This window comes from Varroa destructor, unplaced genomic scaffold, assembly GCF_002443255.2.
Source record: "Varroa destructor unplaced genomic scaffold, Vdes_3.0 BEIS01000002.1, whole genome shotgun sequence".
Classification (NCBI taxonomy): Eukaryota; Metazoa; Arthropoda; class Arachnida; order Mesostigmata; family Varroidae; genus Varroa; species Varroa destructor.
In genome coordinates this window covers 47,153,164-47,172,669 of record NW_019211455.1, presented here as the reverse complement: position 1 = coordinate 47,172,669, position 19,506 = coordinate 47,153,164, and the positions used below count along the sequence as shown (strand labels likewise).

At 39.6% G+C, this 19,506-nt stretch overlaps 1 protein-coding gene and 1 long non-coding RNA gene across 18 annotated transcripts in view; one reads left to right on the top strand and one right to left on the bottom strand.

The window, feature by feature from the left end:
• The window catches only part of LOC147757903 (uncharacterized), a 31,410-nt gene extending 28,440 nt beyond the window's left edge, over nucleotides 1-2,970 (top strand). The window contains exons 3-4 of one of the 5 annotated variants that reach the window (XR_015322075.1): nucleotides 2,421-2,554; nucleotides 2,838-2,970. This is a non-coding gene — a long non-coding RNA (uncharacterized LOC147757903). Of the gene's footprint in view, nucleotides 1-2,420; nucleotides 2,555-2,837 lie in introns of those variants that run through there. The other 4 variants (XR_015322076.1, XR_015322078.1, XR_015322077.1 and 1 more) reach the window with 4 other exon arrangements.
• A 232-nt stretch (nucleotides 2,971-3,202) lies between these two features.
• On the bottom strand, nucleotides 3,203-19,350 carry LOC111244335 (uncharacterized). Of its 13 annotated transcripts, none has more exons than XM_086981282.1 (11): nucleotides 19,111-19,350; nucleotides 16,867-17,166; nucleotides 14,913-15,320; nucleotides 14,259-14,386; nucleotides 12,916-13,175; nucleotides 12,207-12,479; nucleotides 11,295-11,452; nucleotides 9,392-9,534; nucleotides 7,403-8,553; nucleotides 5,951-6,377; nucleotides 3,203-3,335 (listed from the first exon to the last, which is right to left on the bottom strand). In XM_086981282.1, exons 9-11 carry the CDS (start codon nucleotides 7,596-7,598, stop codon nucleotides 3,233-3,235), a joined length of 726 nt encoding a protein of 241 aa, XP_086837408.1. In that variant the 5' UTR covers nucleotides 7,599-8,553; nucleotides 9,392-9,534; nucleotides 11,295-11,452; nucleotides 12,207-12,479; nucleotides 12,916-13,175; nucleotides 14,259-14,386; nucleotides 14,913-15,320; nucleotides 16,867-17,166; nucleotides 19,111-19,350; the 3' UTR covers nucleotides 3,203-3,232. The 13 variants fall into 13 exon arrangements, 6 of the variants coding, with proteins under 6 accessions (XP_086837408.1, XP_086837407.1, XP_086837409.1 ...); XM_086981281.1 differs by lacking the exon at nucleotides 19,111-19,350 and adding an exon at nucleotides 18,252-18,452; XR_015322070.1 differs by lacking the exons at nucleotides 3,203-3,335; nucleotides 5,951-6,377; nucleotides 19,111-19,350 and adding an exon at nucleotides 18,252-18,452 and having other exon boundaries at nucleotides 7,603-7,813; nucleotides 8,399-8,553.
• Nucleotides 19,351-19,506: the final 156 nt, after the last annotated feature.

Below are 19,506 nucleotides of genomic sequence, written 5' to 3'. Positions count from 1 at the left end.
ACTAGTTACCTTCTTGAATTCGAACTTGGGCTATTTCTAGAAGGCTATTTGACACTACACTTTGCAATTTAATAGTAGGTTAGGCCTTCACGGAAGCACTTCATTTTTTTCTTAAGCCCTTTTTTTTTGTTTTTTTGAAAGAAAAAACAGTACTAGCCAAATTTTGAGAAGAAGAAACCGATAAGCTGCTAACCGACATATAGTTGCTACATGAATCCGGACCTAGGCAATTGTTAACTACATTTTGTATCAAATGTTGAAAACTCACTTCGCTTCTCTTGTGTTGCAACGGATTTAGTGGCGTATTTACGCACAAGCCTGTTAATTGGAAGATAAGTTTACCTGAACCTTCGAGGATATTGAGGCCTCATGTCAAGACGTATGCTTGGTCAGCTCAGACGTACAGTTTATCCTCGTGTAACATGCAAACACGGTGAAGTTATCTAGTAGTCTTGGTTCCTGCTCGGTCTGCCAGGAAATCAAATATGTAACGAAATTTTTTGCTTTCGATGACAAGACGCTGTACTCTATGAGTCACATATTTAGATTATGAACAAATTTAGTATAAAATGTCCAAAATATATGCACGAAATCTCAATTGCACAATCAACGATAAGAATGCCATTCTCGAGTTGCCGCTCTGATTTACTAAAATAGACGATTTTCTTAACTTTACGGGAAGCGCTGATCGTTTCTTATTTACTATTAAATTCGACACCAGACACGAAAACTCAGCTGACATTAGCGAAATTGACGGATTGACAACGATCCGTTCTTGACATTGATTGACTGTAAATAACCAAATGCCAATAAATATTGCTACGAAAAATAGATCAGGAAGAACTATCGCTTACTGCAACGGTATCATGTCTTCAAATGAAAACCTGCTACTATTTGTATTATGCCTATGCGGCTCTGTCCCTCTTCGCCTAATCTTTCATGTTTATATATTGTTGTTTGAAAGCACGTCGAATGTGCTTAGGCCACCGAGCTACCGTTACCTTTTGAAAGCGTGATGGACGTGCTGTGAAGTGCTGGTCCATATAGTTTTTTGCCATTTTTCAACGTTACGAATGGAGTACTAACAACCGAATACTTTTTATTTCTCTTCTTCAAATTGAATGCCGTAAACGTTGTTGCCGTCTAGCCTTTAATCAGTCTACCAGCGAATTTTATATCATAAGAAACGTCAGCATTGTCCTACGAATATGAAGGATCCCAACGGAGTAGCACATTCGTTAATGTCAACGGAGTAAATTGCAAGTTTTTTGGAGCTTCTGGCGCTTTAGTGTCTGAAACGATACAACCAGTACTATGCATCAATTTGGTGAAAAGCTACTGCTGAACGTTACCAACTTTTTAGTACCATTTCAGTGACAATTTATCATAGATAACTTAGATTATTCATCGTGTGTGCTGATCTTAAGTGGACCTGAAACAACTTGAGAGAATCTAAGCATTATGATCTTCAGCAGACTAATGCTCGGCCGGTTGCCGGTAGGCATTACGGTGCCTCAAGCTTAGCCTCGGTCCAATTCAGGAATAAGAAGATCCTTTTGGTCATTGAAAACAGGTGCTCATAACGACGGCACTCTCCGTCATCTCATTGTGCTGCTTGAGGGTGATTTCGTAATTTAATTGAGACAAATAGAGAGAGGTCGTACATAAACTATTTCCAAATAAAACAAGCGGAAACGATAAAGCTGTTGATGGACCACTGCAGAGGCAGTGCTCCAGGATGACACTCTGTATGCAGGAAGTGGGATTTTGTCAACATGATGAATGTGTTCACCATGTTGGATTTTATTTGTTTGCAGATGTTAAACAGAAATTGCAAGCCAGTTTCACAGGATTAAGCACAGACAAGTAATACAGCAAAAAGCACTTGCTTGGACAATTACCTCATTACATACTTCAGTGACAAGCTTGTAGGCACTCAACCGCATAAATTTGTCTTACAGAATTAATTGGGACCGGAAAAATTTACTTATATATAAAGGGGACTTTTACATAACAGTAAATAAAACGGTGTTATACTTGGCGCTTCTAATCTGAGGCGCCATATTTTATCGTAAATATATAGCAAACGAATCTTATCTCGAAATATTTCATAACATTACTGTCTCTTCTCTACGGAAGTAAGCCTAGATAAGCGCACTGATTTTCGTGATTGTGATCAAACCATTCTTGATTGCAAACCAACTCATTGCTACAGATATCACCGACTGAAACAAAATATGAGAGAAATTTTAAGATGCCAGATGCACACTGTGCCGCCTACCTGAAGTCGCATCTGTGGTGAACGATATTAAGACTCTTCTTGACGCATCTGGTTCAGAGGAAGATGGTAGTTTGATTGAATTCTGATATCGTACGTTCGAGAAGGCTGGAGCATAATGTTTGATTTTTCTGTGTTTTAGTAATGACACAGCTAGTTTTCAGGCATATGAGCACGGTGAAATTGTCGACGTCCTTCGGTCCTCGCTCGGCTCTCCACGCGATCCTGTACGAGGCGTAGTTACTCTAGGCTGGATGGCTTCGCCGGCTCGAATAGGTGTGCGCGAGACGGATATTCGTTGCTGGAGCATAATCTATGGATTGGGGTATAATCGATATAAGTAGGAATTGCATCAGTTGATTTTTACTTAGAACGTATGTACATCTAGTTGTAATAAAACGTCTATTATTTCAAGTCTTCTAATGACTTGTTTACCTTCCACGAGCGTGGTAAACGAATTGTTCAGTGGTGGCCCATACAGTTTAGTGCCATTTTTCAGCACCACGCCAGCACGAATACTCATTGGATACGTGGTATTCTTCGTGAGGTTGTTTCCCAGGTATGTCTTCAATGACTTCTGTCTCGCCATACTGGACATTATAAGTGAGATGGCCCTCCACATTGGGTTCCGGAGGAAGCCAGCCAAGTAACGTATGCCTTGGCGACAGCTGAGCAAATTCGAAGTTTCTGGCCAGACCTAAATGCTTAACAAGTGCAAATACGTAGAAATATAATTCGTTGTACGTATATCAAACGTCTCAAAAATTCTTCCAGCCAATTATTTTCAAATCAACGAACAGCTGAAGGTTGAGCCAGAAATATGACATAACTACGTTATTCTATAAAAACGATTACGTACTTCCGTTTTAATTATTTAGATTGAAAAGTGGCGCGTACTGACCTGGAGACTTGTCTAGGTCACGAGTCGGAATCTTGTTAAAGGGCCTAACGTTTCTAGCAAGGTATTGAGTCCGGTACAGCACTGAGTCCGATAATATCGTTAGAACCCCCTAGTGACGGCTTGATGACTGCACCGGTATTTTCGATACCGAACCTCCTGATTTCGACAGGAAAATATGAAAGGACGTTCTAATAGTCTAATAGTCATTCAACTCGTCTAAATTTAATTCCAGTTGAGCAGAATTAAAACAAAAAAAAAAAAAGGTACAATATACGTTACGGCTCGTTTGCCAATCGGCAAAGAGATTGTCGACTACTGTGCTCTTTCGCTTCTTCCACTGTTTGTTTGAATGTTTGCGTCCTTTGGCTCCATTAATTTAAATATATCACATTCTACGTCTTTTCGCATGGACGTCTTCTGCATCTTTAGGATTTTATGTTCTGCGTCGGTGAAGTCTATAACAAACCAGAAAGGGCGCATCGTTTATAAGGTTACAGGTACAAGGTAGTGTACAGATTAGAATCTTTAAGGGCAAACGTTCACATTATCCGGTTATCTTTGCATGTGGCAGCGCTGTACGGTGAGTACGCTAAGATCCTTCACAATAGGCTTAATTTGCATAACTTCTCCCCAAAGGCAACATTTGAAACTGGGATTTCAACGTCTTAAATGCAATATGGCGCATTTTGACCGTTTGAAGTAGCTTAAGAGATCACTCCCAAGAACTTGCTGTTCGCTGTTTGTGTTCAAGCTTACATCGTTAACGTGAACTGTAGTATATATATTCCTGGATATAACATGTTTATATCTGTATGCTGAGGTTGTTCCCTGTGAGCGGCCTGACGTGGTCTGGGAACAACAGGTGAGACTGTGCAAAAAAGTGTCTTTTTTTTTCCAGGAATTCTGTTTCTTTCTTTCTTTTTTTTTTGGAATTCTTTTTGCGCCATATTCTGGTTAGGCTTTGAGAAGTTTGCTGTCATGAATGATCGCTTCAATGGCGGATTCAAAATCAACACTTAAATGATCAAATGATTTTCCATTGCTCACTATGACAGCCGAGTCACTTTGGATCTCTGACAGTTGCATAACGACGGAACGTTTTGGTCGGTTCGTGAACTGCTGTAAAAAAAGATTACGCCATGGCTATCTGTACTGTTGTAGACAGCACAAGATACGGTGCTTGTCAGGAGGTTACATTGTACCGAAATGGGAGGAAAACGGACGATGTTTGTCAGAGAGGTCACTTTTGTCATTCACCGCGCCGACAATGATGGTCCGAAAGAGTTTAGAAATTGTGCCGTTTCAAAACACGGGAACTTCACGTTTCCTTACAACGGCAATCGAAAAAGCAGAAATGCTTTTGTGCGCTTATTCTTCATTGGCACTCAACGCTGACTGGCGACATGTCAACGTCGTTAACCCTATGCGTTTAGTTTCGAACTTGAATTAAACATCGAGATGGCCTTGCGCACAACTAACTCCTTCAGGCAATGGATAGACGCATTGCGAAGACGGTCTTCGCTGTCCTATCTGATCTTCTAATAGAAGTAAGACTGCTTAGATTTTAGACGCTGTTGAACATGGTTCTAGTTCTTACCGATGCAACTCATTACCAATAAGTAATCCCCATCTTACCCAGCGTCTCCTACAGCTTGCTTTGAAAACTAGCTTCCGGTTATGACTTCTGTTCTAAGCTGATGACTAGTACGTTTCAGTAGTAAACGAGTGTCAATCATGTATCTTTGTTGGAACGAAGAGCTCTTGCAGAAATCTCACGTGCTAAACAAAACGTTCGTCCGGTTGTACTTGCCGTGGCAATTGAAGAAAAAGCGATTTCGGTCAACGTTTAGTAGGCTATAAACAGGCTATAAATCTTGCCGTATCGTGATCACCTCTCTTGATTTAGGAACGGTAAACTTCGATGTTGTGGCTCGACAGGAAATCGTATGTGTTTAATATATGGTCATCTGCGATATGAGTGTGATAGACAATCACGTTAATCGTTCTTACCGCAAACGATGACAAGAGTCATCATTTGCGGTAAGAAATTGCTTTAGCCCTGTTCTGTTACGGAAGTTCAACGTTGTTTGGACTACTGTAGCATGGACTATTGTAGCATGGCTGGGTTTTCTAAAGCCCAGCTTCAGTCGTTTCAGTTGCCTTGACTTAGTCGACCTAAACATCCCTTACAATTGTATTAGCATTTCAGGTTTTATCGTCGAACGGTCGGTATCACCTTCAGGTATCTCGACTTAGAAAGAGCTATAGGGCGTACAACGCGTTTCGAGCTTTTTTTATCACAAAAAGGTATTAACTAAATGGAAGGAGGTTCCTATGCAGGTACATACAAAGTTTAATATCTTGTTCAGGCCATGTATATATATATATACTGGCATTGATAAGCAAAGAATGAAACAACGCACAGCTTAAGAACAATAACAAATGCGTAACAGGACTGGTTTTGTTTACCAACTAAGTTCAGGTCTAACTAAGACTAAGAAATGGGTCAATAACCGGGCCTCAAACCTAGACCAGGTACGTTTTCATGACAGAGGTAATACGGTATAACGCCGCTATCACCTGAAGATAACTTGCTTGTTAAGGCATTAATGTTGGTATGATTAATATTAAGCTAATGATAAACTAAACGATTTATTATATATGTATACTGCGTCTTTATATGCAGCGAACGCTTCTTCTTCCGTGCTTCCGTTAATGGAAAGCGGTTTTTTTTTAAAAAATAGAGTCAACAAAACCTTAAATTGACGTACGTTGTCTCAGAGTCCTTAGGGTCTTCATCATGGAGGCGCATCATATAGTAATAAAGCGCTTTATGGATTTCAAATGCAGAAGGTTCAGGCTGTTCCCAAAATAAACGCATGTCTTTAGAACCAAGTCTTCCCAACGTTTTCAGATTTTGAGCAGAACCAGCAGTTTCGTTCTCGGTGATGAACTCGAGCAGCGTTTGGTTTCCATAGAATTTCTGATTATTGTACGTTACTTCAGGTACGACGCTAATTCTGCGTGTTACGCCAATGGTAAGGTCTTCCAGGAGGACACTTTCATTACGCGATGTTGTTTCAACTTTATCTTCATCGCGATCTTTGAGGGTGGCGGATACGTTCGTGGGAAGATTCCGAAAGGGATCAAGGCTCCTGGAAGTCCTATTTGCTCTCACGTTTCGAATAGAAGCAAACTCTATAAAACGAAGAAGACAAGATGTATATTTCACAATTCATGTGAGGATCGTGTTTCGATGCAGCAATCATGTTTGATCGGGTCAATATCCGTCTTTCGGTAAAAAACACTGTTTCAAATGGTACTATAAAAGTTTATGGTTTGTCACGTGTTTAGAGTCACAAATTTGTATAATGAAAACATTGATCGTGTGACTGTCAATCTTGTAATCGCTAACACTTATGAACCTCCATTTTTTTGCCAACTTGATGACAAAAAGGTTGTACCTCGGCACTTTTAGACATTAGTCTATGCTTTACCAATGCAAGATGCCGTACAGATCGGTACTAATAGAGTTAAAAGACCAATTCATATTGCTCGAAAAATAGCCACGGTTTAATACAAGGTTGCCGTGGTAATCTTATCATTTTTTTTTTTGCAGTACCCGTAATATGCCCGCCGCCCGCGTTGTAAATAGCCTCAAAGAAAAATTCAATAAATGCGTGCAGCTGCTAGTTGACGATAGAACAGATTTTACCCACGGTCCAGCTAACACCTATACTGTCGCTAAACTAGGCCAACAAAACGACTATCAGCCTGTGGTACAAGGACAATGTTTAATTGCTTAAACAATGTCTTTTGGATCGATAATCAAATAAATTAATTACTCTGTAATAAACAGCATACAGATATATTTCAACTGGTGCACCTATTCAACAAATAAACGTGAAAAGCATATGTCACAATATATTTTTTTGGCACGCTAGCGACGCATCACTAATATATCTATGTTGCATTAATACTCTTAAAAGTTACTATCGGTAATCCACACCCTACAATCACATCGTCAGGGAATAGCTCGTAATTTGTTACTCTGTTTATACAAAGGTACCTACGAGGTAATAGAAAAACATTTATAATAAAAAAAAAAGCCAAAGACATTCGGTACTTGGATTTTCACCTAAATTCTGGATCCCATATGCTTGGCCGCCGCCTGTACATTGATTCTATATTATTTTGAACGGATGTACGAAAAAGTCACCTACTGATTCCAGGTGCTTCGAAAAATTTCGAAGAATTCTCCTGCACGGCAATGTTGTACCGCTGGAAATATTGAAGGGGTACACGGACGTGTCTTTCCGGTGTATGAACATCCGTACAATTTTCCGATGGGCATATGAGCACAGTGAAGTAATCCGTCTGCGTCCCGTTCTGATTAGTTTGCCAGTTAATGTTGTACATAAGGCTCTCGGTCGTATTGCTGACGAGGGCCAATTCTGCGGACGTAGCCAAGAAACTTCATGTATGCTGATAACATTTAACGCAACTCCCTTTCGCAATTTCTTCCGCAGATTATGGGTTCGCTTTTGGATCTCTTTATGCTGGGGAAAAGCCCTTTGACAGTTGAACAATCTTCACTGAACATATATGCTGCTTTTGTTATGTTGATTCGCGAACTACTTTAACAGACATAGGATAAACATTGTTCAACTGGTAAATAACTCTGAATCTATGAAGAGGTTTCGACAAATATCAGACGCTACAAATCTAAAGCTACTGGTAACGGTATAGGTTTACAAGAAGTATCGAACGCTAGGCAATATACTCTGCCAATCAGCATGTAAAACAGCTTGATGAAAAGCTTGAAAAAGTTCGAATAAAACGATGTCATCATTTATCTGTTGAGTTCACTGTTGTATCTGTGATATTCGAATAACCAGTACGGTTAGTAGCACTTACTGATTTAAAGTAAACTGCTAGCTCCATGTAAATATGCAGAAATGATAATTTACTCGAATTGGTTTATTGCACAATCATTGTAATTATCAAGTATTACACTATAACATATCTTACTGTTTCTAATCTTTACAACAACAATGCTATATATGCACGCTTCTTCGATGTAATGAGAAGATTTATGTCTCCCATCTGCCAGCACGAAGACCGGCAGGATGTTTAACACATCAGTGCATATCAGGTCTGCTGGTGGCTGTATTACTAGCCTGAAGTAAACATCGTGAGACAAAGTAGTAGATACTAACCAACCGCGTGAGATACAATCGGAAAGTGAATCGCATTTTCGGTAGGAGACCTGCTCTAAATATTGAAAGTGATAGGGCTCAATGAGATTATATAGTTGGTTCTCTCTAGAGGTGATCTGATATGTAGAGTAAAGTTTGATCCGTTGTGTATTCTCCTGAAATAACCCCAGAACACATGAATTAATGCAAACATAGAGGTAAATAGTAGAAGGTATAGAACTAATGGCCCGAGCGTTGCGTCCGCTACTATGGCAGGCACTGCTCCAAACGGCTGACACTTCACATGTCTCTAGGTAAACACAAGGTAAACACGTTCCTGACGCGCTATCAATAAAAACATGCCCCTTTAATTTTCCATTCTAATTTGATTGAAATAAACATAGTACTATTATGACGACCGCCCTATTTCATACGTACGTTTCAATTATCGGTACGCCAATTCCGTGGTAGACGCGCAGAGGGTAATACTCTATTGGTACGTTTACGTTGTTTGTACCTAGGTTCTGAGCCACTTGCAAACCTTGTACTGGGTTCAGACGTTAGGACATCGGGTATATACAAACGAGATAATGTTGATATTGTGTGAGATAGTGTATGTAAGAGATACGTTGAAGGAAAATAGTAGTAATACAATTTAGCGGCCATTTTGTCAAGTGATATTTTGCATCTCTCAAAGTTGTCCGGGTCTGAAATTAATTTAGCGGTTTGTCTCATCCCAGTAACAGTGAAGGTAACATCTATATCGCTGTTAAAACCGCATTGAGTGACTCGGAGCGTAAGGACTACGATAGGTATGCGGTAAACATGGACGCAGGTGGTTTATATATCTTATAGTGTATTGCTGCCGCCTGAGCAGAACGGCACCGTTGTCATAGTGACCACGTTTTCAAAATAAGTGAAATAATAATGCTACCAACAAGGGTGGGTAGTACGTCACTGGGCAGCACTATTAGATGCTCTGAAAGACTCGCTGTTACCTGGCACAATGCCCACCTTTGAGGAAATTATTAGAGGCCTCCTTTCCTAAAAGATCCGTCCCGTGATGATTGACATGAACTGTCTGGACGATGTTGCAAACGGCGCCAAGTAGAAACAAGTTGATAGGAAATTTAGCATTTGTAGCACTGAACGCTTTGCTGAAGAAACGATAATAAAACGATGAGAAAGAGTTAGTGAACTATTGTCAACCTATAGATCTGGCAGCTTCGCTGCTCTGCCTACCTTTCAGTGAGCGAAGTACGGACATGAGAGTAATTATGTATTAGAAATTATATCGGATATATTAAATTAAAATAGCACATACTATAATGTAAATGTATGTGAGGCATCGTGTGTTATGAAAAGTTCGTGTTTGCCATAATATATCTAAACAGATGCATTGGAGGAAACATTCGAGCACGGCGGATGTTCGTGTAGCTTATAACGAGCTCTCCAAGAGTATGTCTTCTTTGTAATCATATCAAGACATATATATTATGTGTTACAAAGAAGACTTTGTAAGGTACATCTATTGCATTGTTTCTCTGCAGTGTTTATGTCCCCGAAAGTCGGAGCTCGTTCTTTCAATTACTAACTGTCGCTAATTTTCAACTTCTCGCTTCTAGTGTACTTAACTTAGTACAGTGTTATATACCTATATATAAACTTTATTAAAGCCGCTATTGCAAGGAAAGTTAGTCTGGAATATATTATGGAATGAGCTTAAAACAAATTAACATGAAGGTAAAATGGATTATCTCTAGCGAGATGCGCACGTTTTAAGACATCGTTCATCTTCATAAATCCATGAAAAATAAGACATCTTCATAAATCCACAATCATAAACTCTCGCAAACAGTTTACGAAATTTACCAATGAGAGATTTAACCACGCTATGTACGTAAAACATTAAGAGCTGAATCAGCTGAATCGTGTTCCACTCATCAGTGCCTAATATAATGAATTTATCTGACTGCCTTATCGACTCATTGACGGTATGCCTGTAAATGTGATAAGCGACCGCTTGCATTGTCTCGTGTCTGTGGGTGCGCGTTAGGTTCGCTAAAGGAAAATATCCTACAATTTGAATTATTTCAAGTATTTTACATAGTGAAACAAGTGTCAACAACTGGGAAAATTATATACTATCCTCTTACAATTGTGCATATATATGTAACATTTTTTAAAAATTTTTTACAACTGGATTTCCAATACCAGTTGATGGACGGGTAAAATATCAACATCCGTTGTAAATTAGGTCGTCCAGATGAGTTTAAGAGGTTAGTCTCTTTGTGCAGATTTATATCGTTTGGACTTTGACCTGTTATCGGCCAAAAAATGAGTGAGAGCCTTTGCAGAACACTAGATCGAACAGAACGCTAGAAAGGTCGAATCATATTGGTAGGTATAAACTTTATATAATATAGTTTATACCTACCAATATGACTCGACCTTTCTAGCGCATTTAAATCTTTTCGTATCTTAGATATAATTTTCAAAAAGAAGCAACAAAAATGATCAATTTAGGCGCTTAGCTAGATGTGTATTGGTTGCCTAGAGCGTCCGGATTTAAATTGCATGTCGATGTTCCAATACATGCTCGCCCATGATACATGATAACCCAAGTTCGGGACAGATGTTCGAAGAATACTCTGAAAGCTCGGTTATATATAGTTTTTTCTTCATTGTCATGTTTGAGTTGACAAAAAGGAACGTTACCCTCTTTCCGAGTACAAACGATTTATGCCGAATCTCGCTTAGTCACTAAATGTCCTTATATTTAGTGGGCAAACGCCGCCATTACACCGCTTCAAAGACATTTCTACCTTGTAAACATGTACGTTAACAAGCCGTTAATCCTAAGGGGAAACTAACGTATACTTTCCTTCGTCGATTTCCTAGATAGTTCTGTCGTTACCTTCATCGTGAATTCGAACTGTCTCTTTTCCCACAAGCGTCCGATTATGTTGACTGATGGTTGTGGCTTGTACTATGATGCTATAATTTGGTCGTTGGATACGCTGGTCCACTGCCATAGCCGCATCTGTGCCATTAAGCACCTGTCGAAGGTCACCTCTGAAGGAATAACGAAGAAAAATCAGACTTGTCCTGTCGTTCTCTAATCCAATTTGCAATAACGGCATTCGGTGTCTCTACCTATTCGAAACATACTGGTTCTTTTGGCTAATTTTGGGAATCTAGATTGGCATTATCAATTATTCAAATGCATATATAGATTGTGCCGCCGATAGAATAATTAATTTATACATTTATTATATTTATATATTTAATATAATATATTATATATTTAATAATAAATTCAAAATTATAGGTTTAGTAGTTGAGTTTACTAAATAGTTCCGTCGATAAAATATTTTATCGGCGGAATTATGATCTGATTTTTTGATTTCTTTATCAATGAGAGTCTGAGCAAAGGTGTGGAACGTACAAATGGAGAATGCTCTAGTAAATACTGATACGTTACATATTAATGTAACGTATCAATATTTACCTATAATGGCTTTTGTTTTATTCGTACCAGCCAAAATCTTCACCAATTAGTGCTCTAGATTTGTTACTTAAAATGTAACGATGATTAGTTATAATATAACATCAGTCGATAGCCTCGTGTCACAAAAAAAGCTTCATATTGATTTCCATCGTTTGCCCTGCTCGCATCGCAAAAAAAAAAACACGGTTATCTCGCGTTTTTCTAACTATTAGAACTTTATTACGTACAGTTCCTCAAACTGATGATGCGCCATATTAGACAGTGTCATGATGTAATATGTAATCGTTGTATTTGTGTCGTTTTTTGGCCAATACGTACTGATATTTTTGCTTTCGCTCGTTATATCGGTCACTTTCAAGATTCTTCACTTGTTTTGGCGTGTCAACCGCAGTGGTGCAGACGAAATTAGACTTATGTAAACATTCATAAGTCTGGTTGTGGTACGTTACAACTAGGTAGATGCTATCGTTGAGAAGGTATTAAGCCTTCCGTTTCAGTTGTTCGCTAGATGTCATGTATGATATGATATTTGCCGGCACTTTCATCCACGGGAGCTGTCCGCTTGTGGGTGCTGCATCAGCCGTAATGTTTCTGACGGCGTCCGTAACGGTAAAGCGAATAAGGACAGAGGAATAAATACACCATTAAGAATATCCAAAATATTCTTAAGAGATCGTCTAATTGATGCGAGGAAATAAGAAAAAAAACTCGAGCGTACGTCAGGTATTCCATCAAATGCCCTATCGGCCTTGACGTAACCGTAAATAACTATTGATTTCATACATAATTAGAAAAACAAATTTCATTTGCCAAAAAAAATGTTTTTCCTTATCTACGGGAAAAGAATTTTTGTGCAGGATTTACTACCACCAACGAGGCTGAGGACAAATATTATATGGGCCTTCTATATATATAGTACTAGGACGCGTACGTTTTTCGTTAGTCTCCAGAAGCCAGTTTCAGAGAACATTGTAACGAGCGCTATGTACAGGATATCTGAATGCGCTTAGTAGAAAGCAATACTTACCTATTTCGGGTGTTGAAAGTAGCTCCGATACATTTTGATTGACGGCCACGTTAAGCAGGAGTCGGTACCTCGCTTCTATAGTAATATCGTACCGTTGCAAATATATTGCCGCTAGGTTCAGCTCGCCCTCTTTTGTTTCCTCATTAACACTTCGAGAGTTACGCGAAAAACACAACGAAATTATCAACGATGTGAAGTTCCTCGTGTTCTGCTTAACGACAGAACAATTCGCCGATGCATAATCTGAGAATACATAAGATCTTTGCAGCGGAAAATTATGCATTTGTTAATTGAAATGGAATGTTTTTAACTGTATACAAAGAACAGAAAAATATTTTTTCCTTATAAGGCATTAAAGCACTGCTGCTGGTAAGGACGTAACAGATATGACTGGTACATAGACTACGATAGTTGACAAGAAACACCTGTAGTTCTTTACACTAATTCTGTATAAGGCATAAAATACATAGGGCAGTTTTACGGCAGTGCGCCCCTTTTGTTTTCCGTTGTTATATCTATTGGACTGAATGTTTTCTTCGATTTACACCCACGGTGTAAACATGAACGTCTCACACTAGACATCTTTAGGATTCGAACAAAATGGTTGATCATTTTATTTGAGCACCAAAATGACCCGTTGCCTCAACGTAATTCATTTAGCAGGTATATTCAACTAATGCACACAAAATCCAATCTGACATACTCTGTATTATCCTTTCGAAATATTTGAGCCTATAGGCGACCAACTGTAAATGACCGAACTTATTAATAATTATGTTTGACAAATATAACATTGCCGTATATGATTGATAACGTCGATGGAGGATGGTAACCGCTCCGCTTAACGGTAGGCTCGTCTTGCTGCCTGGTTGTTTGAGGGGAATCGATATCATCACCATGTACATCCTGCGCGGCCGGGTAAACGGTTCATGTCGTTGACTGTTGTGCATAACTTCAGGCAGCGTGGGTTAGGCAGTGTGTTATGCCATAGGCAATACCAAGCAATCAGAACATTGGACACTGATAACAAACAACGTAAACTGCAAATCTCTGTCTCAGAGCACTGATTTCTACGCAGAAAATGCACAGAACACTATCTAATGGTGTTTGTCAGGAAAAAAAGGAACTATGCCTGCAGGCAGTTTTTGTTCTATTGTTCGTCACGGTTCTAACCTGAAAATTCCAACTATTACTTATCGAAAACTTAATAACGGTAACAACGGCAAGTCACCATTTCCTCTACTCTGTCACACTGACGTCAACTCAGGCTTAAGATAGAAAGGATTATTGATGTTCTAGCTGTATTTAACCGTCTTTCTCCTTTATAGATTGACAATACTAACCAGCTTCCAGATACGCTACTGGGTGTGAAAGCTCCTTTAAGTTCCTCCTGTAAGTCACAGCGATCATATGATTGGCTTTTGCTAGAGGCGGATCTATACGCACCGCGTTATTGGTGTGATCTGTTATTCTGCAAATATATATAAGCTGTATAAGTGTTTCTGAAAAACCACCGGACCACCAAATTTTGAAAGCCTTCTAATTATAGCCAGTTATATAGTATAGTAATGTAACTATCACAGTCAAACTAGCTACCATTGACGAACGTTCAGAAATATAACGTAACCTCATGAAGATACTTCAGCGCTTTGCTTCGTTTCTAGAAGCGAAAGTGTGGGTCGAACTAATTGAAGCTACGCACAGACCTATCCGTCTAGTGTTTCTAGTCTCAAGTTCAGTATCGTTAAATGTTCTTTCAGTCGACCAGCCCATTCTATCATGAAACGAATCAATCCATAGCCGATTCTAGACCTGGACCATTTCACACGATAAAAAGTATTTGCTTACTAATATATAGCTACAAAAGCAATTATAATTCGTTAGGTAGCCAGATATCAATACCATTTTTAACTCTGTATAGTGTGCCATTTTGCTTATGAAAATTAACCTAAGTCAAGCTTTAACTTTTCGATAGGAGAATAAACTTGGCTACCTACAATTCTTCGAGTCGCGGGAGGCTTTGACTATAAGATCGTACAAGGTAATAATTGATAGGTCCGTTTGTTTCATTAGAAACGGAGCGAAGTCTTTTTGCAAGGATGGTGTTTCTTGAGGATTCCTGTACCGCTTCAGATGTCGAACGGAACCTGGCACGCCGGAATCAGTAACAACGCTGATGCAGCTTCGCGCGCGTTCAAGTGTCTCGTCATTGTATGTAGCTTCCAAATGAATATATAACTTGTAAACTTGTGGAATTCGATGTATAGTACACGTTTCTTTTTGCGTTATGAACAATAAAAGATACATGGTTCTTAGAGCAGACAGGTACAACCAAAAGGATCTTCCACTCAGGTAAGCATGCGTGGGGCCCGCATTGAACGTGAGATTTCGAACTTGACCAGGCTCTGTAATAGAAATAGAAAGCAAAGTCGAAGTGGCAGACACATGTTCGCAATCTACGAGATAAATATCAGGTGGGACCTTTAAAAATAGGTAGCTGATTTTACTTTGACTCACAAAGTAGACGAACGCAACCTGACTATCTATACCAGTGTTTTTCTTTGCCGAAGAACTGCTGGCTGATGTCTTAAAGAAAACTGACAAGAACTACTGACAGATACAAAAATAAACCAGATTTAAGAATATTTAGATTTTTTTAAACATACAGGATTGTTCAATACTCAGCAGTCGCTCATGCAGGTTCTGTCTATATTTTGCACAGTATCTTTATTCTACTTGCATAGCTTGGAGTTACATATCAACATTGAACAATGGGATTGCCTATGCGCAACATTGACCTTTACAGGTTAAGCTGTTTCCAGTAGTCACAATGTTATTTCGAAGCGTTTTTCCAGCGGCGACGTTTAAAGCGAGATGGCACGCACCGTAATCTTATAGGTTAGGGGTTCCACCAGTGAAGACGTTGAGTCTGTGATTGGACTTGGTTCAAGCATTAACTCGGACGAGATATTTGTACCATTTCTATTTACTTCGCTGCAATCGCTATCATCCGATATGAAGTTGAATACGGTAAAGTCGGTAGCCTACACGGGATTCTCAAAAGTTTCCCAAGTACCATTGTGGAATATTTCATCAAATTTCATTTGATGAAATAGCCTATGATCCACAAAGTGGCATCAAGTCGCAAGCAATCATTTTTAAGCTTCATCACCTTTATGTTCTGTTCAGTATTATCTTTTTGGTTTTTGGCCAACTGTTGGCCTGAAGTGCCTTATGGCTCTGGAGTGATTTTGAAAATACGAGGTCAAGTCCAATTTAGTGGCCAAACCAGTTCAGGACACGTCATGACGACACTCTGGAAAACCGTGAGGTGCACAACCACACAACTTCCACTCCATTAAATATTGGCCATGGCTACCCGTTGTTAAGCAGGGCTTGTGAGCTTTAGAGGTTCACGCCTGCTCTTTTCGGTGATGCAGAATGATTTTGCCAGTTTCATACGGATCTCCTTCCGACAAAGAGTTTTCATTTAAGTCCGAATGTTCCTTAGCTGAATGTTTCGATATTCAAATTCAAAAGCAAAAAATCAAGGTGGTTTGTATTGAGAACTAGTTTCAACATTCTGCTCAGCCCTGCATAGCAAGTCCATTTTGATGTACCTAAGCAGTGTACAAGATGAACTGTTTATGTAATGTAGTCAACCGCTGAAATATGGTTACTTATCGCGTAATTAGGTCGCGTTAGGCCTATATAAAATTCATATATAGGTAACAAATTTTCTATAAGGTAACAAATTTGATATGAATACTGCTTACTACTACTACTACCGTAAAGTGGACTTGGCTCGACAGTTCAAACTGTCAACATACTCCACCGTTCGCTCGGAGTAACTGTACGAGGTGAACCGTGCAAAGAGGACACAAAGGACCACGAAAATTCTTCATTCCTACCACTAATACTGATATGACGGTAGATTAGGTAAGCACAAACCTTGGGTGAGGGTGGTCAATGTGGCATTCGTCGAAGGCCCGTAGTGTTCGTCGCTCCCGTTGAGCTCTACGAGAGCTTTTATAGAAACCACGTATAGAATGTTGGGTATGCATTTACGGATGATCAGGCTAGTCTGGTTATTCTCCAACCGCTTAGAGTAATTTCGTGGACAAAAGATAATTTCGAATCGAAAGGTTTCGTTCAACACTGAATCTGGCCGATCCCAGCCAAGTAAAACGTCGGCCATCGATAACAGCGCATACTGTAACTTTTGTGGGGGTCCGATTTTTGTGCGAATACCTGCAAGTACAATATCGCTATGGTTGACCATAATCCATTTATACAACGGGATTTAAGTTTAATTTAAAATTTCGAACTTCGAATGTCAGGTGCTACTCTGTTAGTTGAGCATTGCGTCAGACGAGCGGCTTGTTCCGCTACGAAACAGCGAACCCAGCAAAGCCTTTCTTTTTTTTTTTCGAGAGATCAAGAATTTAGTGTTTATTTGCAGATTATCTTTCGTTTAGAATACTATACTATAGCCTACACCTACTGAAACCTTCAACTTTGGTAGTTTAAGCCACTGCTTAGAGCTATTCCGTATTACTTCGGGCTGGCACGTCGCTATCTACAAGAAAACAATCAAAAGTCTGTTGAGAAGCGTCAGCTGCGGATATGATCCGCTATCAACAATATTTCTTTCTATACGTCGTTGACTATACGACCTCTTTCGTTAGTGATATATGAGCGCACGATGCCCGTGTATCTTATGAACAAAAAGGCCCGTAAAGGGTGTTGTTTGTTGCCGTACTTCAAGTCGCGAGCCACTACTCGCGTCTTGTTGTTATCATTATGGCCACCGCCGGTGTCATATAAGTGTTGTTCAATGCGTGCGAGATGAAATATACTTTTTGCACGTAATTACGGTCGCTGCAGCAACTAGAAGGTCAAATAGGACATTTAAAATAAAATTAAGGCACGAAAAATCTAATGGACTATCAGAGCCGTACTGAACCAATGCCAGTACGAGACGGAAGCTGTCTATAGAGCGACCTGGCATCCATTTTGGCAATTTTTTTCCCTGACTACCATCTCGTTGTTTTGGTTAATTTTAACAATACTTCCAGCGACTGTATATTAAAGGGGAAATTACATCGTAGGAAGCCCACTCTGTATATGGTCACTAACGGGTCGAGACATGACTTTTAGGTTATTACTTAACCACTAAACGCAATAGGCTACCAACGGCTACTCAGTATCGCCTCACAAACCGGGAAGAAGGGTCAGACCTCTACCCTATGACTTGCCTTTTTCTACATATTCCTACTATAGTGAAAAAATTGCGGAAGCAATAGCTATGAAGGAAAATAATTTTCCAAAATCACCGCTTAGTTCCAAGCGAGTTCCAGGAAGTGTTAGACACATGAGCAATAGCGCTAGCAGTAGGTGATGAGGTACCGTCGAGTCAACACACTGTGCGCATCTGAAACTGTCGCTGCGACAGGCAACGACGCTTCTACTACGATCCTAACAAACACTATATAATTACAAGATAGCCACAAAGACCTAAGTAATGGCGGACACGAACGTTCGCAGCGAATGAATGATTTTCCACTGTCGCCTCCAGCAAGCAGATCATTCGATCGTTCTTGCAACGAGTGCTTATTGCCGTGGACGGTTGACGCCTGACAAGCTGACGAAGTAAACTAATGCTCTTATCCTTTTTACCTGATGCCGAGTCCGCTGAACATAGAAAATACATGCTGTAGCACCGATGATATAGTGATTTATTAATTTAGAACTGCGGACGATGCAGGATAAAAATCAAATCTGACATAGACAGTAAATGCAGTGTGTCCATGTTTGAGAGTGATACAGTGACTGATAAAGTGTGAAAGGAACGCATCTTTCGGTGGAACCTTAACCTGATTTAGGAACATATTGCTACATTTTGCCTAGACGATCGATTTTTTGGACAATTCCCCTGTTTTGGACTCAACTCGGTATCTGATGAACCATCTGACAGGTTAAGCAAATTAGAAAATTTCAAAATGATCGAATTGACAATACTCGCTTGTTATCTAGAATAGACCTAGTTGGAAAGGGGCTTCCAGACGCGAGAGATATATAAGGCCCTAATATAGAGCGTTGACTTAATTCACAATTTTTGTTGTCTCTATGCATTTTCTCACTGCACTGTACGCTTCCTTGGTGCTTAAGATGACGCAGTCTTTACATGCTTACCTACGAAACCTAACGACACGTGGTAGTTGAAGCTCGAAATTAAGCGCCAGACCTTCAGTTTCGTGTTAGAGTCAACTGTCTGAGGCAACGTTAAATACTAACGCACAAAAGCGTAAAACATTAATTTAGTAACGTGAACACTCAATTTTAAACCGTTGAAGTCAGGTCATTCTTAGGCGTTGACGCTAGGCGACAATGAGCATCATTACTCTGTGGTATCGGCTGTTGCTGACTATAACGCATTGGGAATGTTTCGTGGCAACGAATACGAAAAAAATCAACCGAGTTTCTAACAGCGATGACGTTCTATCTCTATAAACCGTCGACACCCGTTCTACTAGCTGGTAATGACGAAACGTAAATACGAAGTAAATAAAAAATATAAATCTTGTACAT

Coding starts and splice junctions, on each gene's coding strand:
- LOC111244335 (XM_022791329.2), bottom strand. CDS start 18,291: ATGTGTCTAACACTTCCTGGAACTCGCTTGGAACTAAGCG. Junction 17,167..18,251: donor AACTCGCTTGGAACTAAGCG/GTGATTTTGGAA, acceptor TTGTACTTGCAG/GTATTCGCACAAAAATCGGA. Junction 15,321..16,866: donor ATTGACCACCCTCACCCAAG/GTTTGTGCTTAC, acceptor TTTCTATTACAG/AGCCTGGTCAAGTTCGAAAT.